This window comes from Dermacentor andersoni, chromosome 7, assembly GCF_023375885.2.
Source record: "Dermacentor andersoni chromosome 7, qqDerAnde1_hic_scaffold, whole genome shotgun sequence".
In the NCBI taxonomy this organism is placed as follows: domain Eukaryota; kingdom Metazoa; phylum Arthropoda; class Arachnida; order Ixodida; family Ixodidae; genus Dermacentor; species Dermacentor andersoni.
The window spans coordinates 64,068,889-64,072,027 of NC_092820.1; the positions used below are offsets into that span (position 1 = coordinate 64,068,889).

The 3,139-nt window shown below is 47.1% G+C and overlaps 1 protein-coding gene across 1 annotated transcript; it reads left to right on the top strand.

The window, feature by feature from the left end:
* The first annotated feature begins 271 nt into the window (after positions 1-271).
* On the top strand, positions 272-1,309 carry LOC126534847 (putative nuclease HARBI1). The gene is made up of 2 exons (XM_072289468.1): positions 272-375; positions 715-1,309. The coding sequence occupies exons 1-2, from the start codon at positions 272-274 to the stop codon at positions 1,307-1,309; spliced, it is 699 nt and encodes a 232-aa protein (XP_072145569.1).
* The last annotated feature ends 1,830 nt before the right edge of the window (positions 1,310-3,139 follow it).

Genomic DNA, 3,139 nt, shown 5'->3' on the forward strand with positions numbered 1-3,139 from the left:
AAAAAAAATGGCGCCATTAACACTCGTCGGAACTGAGGTACGACTTAAGGTCTCTTCGATTTGGCTTGCACTGGCTGCACTAGTTCTGAAAAGTGCCGCAGCGATGCCGAGCGGGTGCAGCGCCTGCAGCGCCGGTTCAGCAAGTGCGGCTGGAGCCGCACTAGCGCATGACTGCAAAACGAAGACGAAAGTGCTGGCCTAGCAGACGCATAGCTTTCTTTACGTGTTTTACGTGCGTGTTGTGTATCGCTGGCACCGCTTGCCACGGGAAATGGCCCTCTTTGAAATTGTCATGGAGCTATTGGGCTCGGAAAGCTACGACGACTGCGACTACAGTGACATTCACGTTGACTCCGACGACGAGTTCGACGATGTGTGAGTTTTGGTAGCCTGTGCGTTGGCACGAGGAGGTACAAATCATGTGCCGGGGTACGAGAACGTGATTTCTAGGTATCATGAGCATGAGTTCAAAAGATTGTTCAGGCTCTCTAGAGAAACATTTGACTGGCTAAGGGGTCAATTCAGAGCTTCGACCTTCTACCCAAACGCTCTTCAAGGGCGTCAAAAAATATCCGCTGAAAAGACATGTCTAATTGCTGTTGTGTATATCGGCTCGCAAATGCCGATGTACGCCATAGGAAACAAATTTGACGTGGCAGAGTCGTTAGAGCATGCATACATGACGCGGTTAATCCACTTTTTGCACACACTTAGCGGTGATATCACATTCTGGTCCAGCAGTGCAGAAATGAATCGCATAAAGGCAGGTTTCCTTGCCAACAGTGGAGGCAAAGGCCCACGGAATGCCATCGGCTGCATCAACGGTTCGCACATCCAGATCCTGACTCCAAGCGAATCAACGTACTCATATTTCAATCGCAAGAAGTGGTCATCTATCATTTTACAAAGGATCTGCGATGATAGGAATCGGTTTCTGATTGTTTTCATTGGTTTCCCTGGATTCGTCCGCGATGCCCGCGTTTTGAAGGAGAGCCCTTTCTTCACACGTGCAGCATTGGAATGTGGTGAAAACTACATTCTGGGGGATAGTGCGTATCCTCTGATGCCCTCGCTGATGTCCCCAATCAGGGACAATGAAGCCTCATTTCTATCTCGGAAGAAACAGTTTAATGAGCGACACAGTCAGCAGAGGGTGTCCATCGAAAACACCTTCGGCGTGCTTAAACAGCGTTTAAGGAGGTTGTACCTTGTGGATGCCAAAAGTGTTGTGCAGTCCTGCTATATAGTCATGGCAGCGTGTGTGCTCCACAACCTGTGCAATAACGAGAGGGATTCTTCGAGGAGCTGACATCTTTACCACAAGAGGAAGATGTAGGTTATGACGACACTGAAGGGGATTTTGACTGCAGTCTCCCATGCTACAGTCAGTCCCTGCGACAGTTCATTGCAAAGGAGCAGTGCTAGGAACATGTCGCATCTCTTTGAATGCCATGCCAATGTATAAAAGTGTTTGGTAAAATGATTCGTCTCATGTGTGAAGAATGTTCCCATTTGAAATAAATTGAACATGCAATGGTAGCGCAAGCCAACTTTATTCTCCCTGTTGTGACCCTGGTTGCTTTGCAATCAAGTCTAGCAGGCGTTCAAATCTCTCCATGCGGTCTGTATGCTGCTTTGCCCGCTCTACTTATTACTTTTTTCTTTCTTTTAGTTCCTCAGCTCACGCTTCGGCTTGCTTCTCTCTTGCTTGCCCCATTTTTTCCAGCAACTCCGAGAAGGGAGTAAGCTTTGACTTGGTGTGGCGTTTCCTTTTAGAGGCCGGGCTGTCCTGAACTGTTGCAGAGAGTCTGTCCTCGAATGGCACAGGCAAAAGCTCGGCAGATGCTTCTGTGGTGCTTGTCCTGTAGAAAATATACACACAGATGCTACACCATTTTCAGGTTTTCCACAAAAACTGTCGTTCGCTTACCCTGAGGATCCTCTAGGGAGGATTGCCTTTCCAGGCTCCAAGAGCAATCGTGGGTTAATACTGTGCTCCTTTTCAAGTATCTCCGCCAGTTCTCTGTGTAATGCGTGATGCACAAATGATCAACCCCATTGAATACCATAGTAAATGAGCACACTTAATCTTCATATTCGCAGGTCACACGGTGGTGACCAGATGAACTGTTGTCCTCCTTGGTCCTCTTATACACTCGGTCAAGTGAATTCCACTTATTTTCAATCTCTGTGGTAGTCATATTGCACATAAACTCCCTGTTGATAAGCTCGGTGAGTCTCACCCACAGAAGATTTCTTGTGCTAAAATAAAATCATAGCATTGTTAAATACGAAACACGCTGATATATGTGACTGAAATTTTGCGGTACCACTTCGATAGATTCCTTTCGTATTTAATTAAGTGTGGCGATTTCTGGTATTCTGAAATCAATATATTTGCATACTAGCTGCCACACATTTCAAACATCCTTGAGATAAGAATTGATGTACTAAGCCTAAACAAATCCTACGAAGTATTCCACACTAACATTCCGCTAACATTGTTGGAAGTACAAATTTGAGAAACGACAGAACACTTCATTCTTGCTCCTAATATTGGTGGCAACATAAAATGAAACGTAAAAGACAACGCACCGGAGTTCTCTGCTCTTTCCCACCAAGTCCTTCATCTCCGTGTACTTGTAGATGAAGAACTTGGTTTTTCGAGTGCTCCATATCTCTTGTGCTTCTTCAGCTGACGCGGATGCCGCTGGAAAGGCGCCTGGCCCCACTCCATCGAAGCCGTCACTGGCGCAGGCCGGCGTCCGTGGTTGTATCACAGGAGGAATATTTTCAACTTGTGTATCTTGGGCCACGAACCGGAGTGTCAAGCGCTGCCCGTCTGCGAAGACAAAACCTAACATTTGGATGGTGCCCGCAGCACAGCATGATATCTCAAGCATGCTAAATTGACCTAAATCAATGCCGCAAGTTGACGGGGACCTATGCATTGATCGCGGCCAACCGCTACCCGTGGCCACGAGTACGAATAAAGCACAAACTGCCCGCTAACCACGCTTTCATCGAAAACATGCAGCACCACTTGCCGCTTGCCTCGTATATATATATCCATTTGCGTTTGCGTCCTTCAGTGCGGAGCCGTCGGGTTTGTACACAAGCCTAACTTCTTTTTTGACGC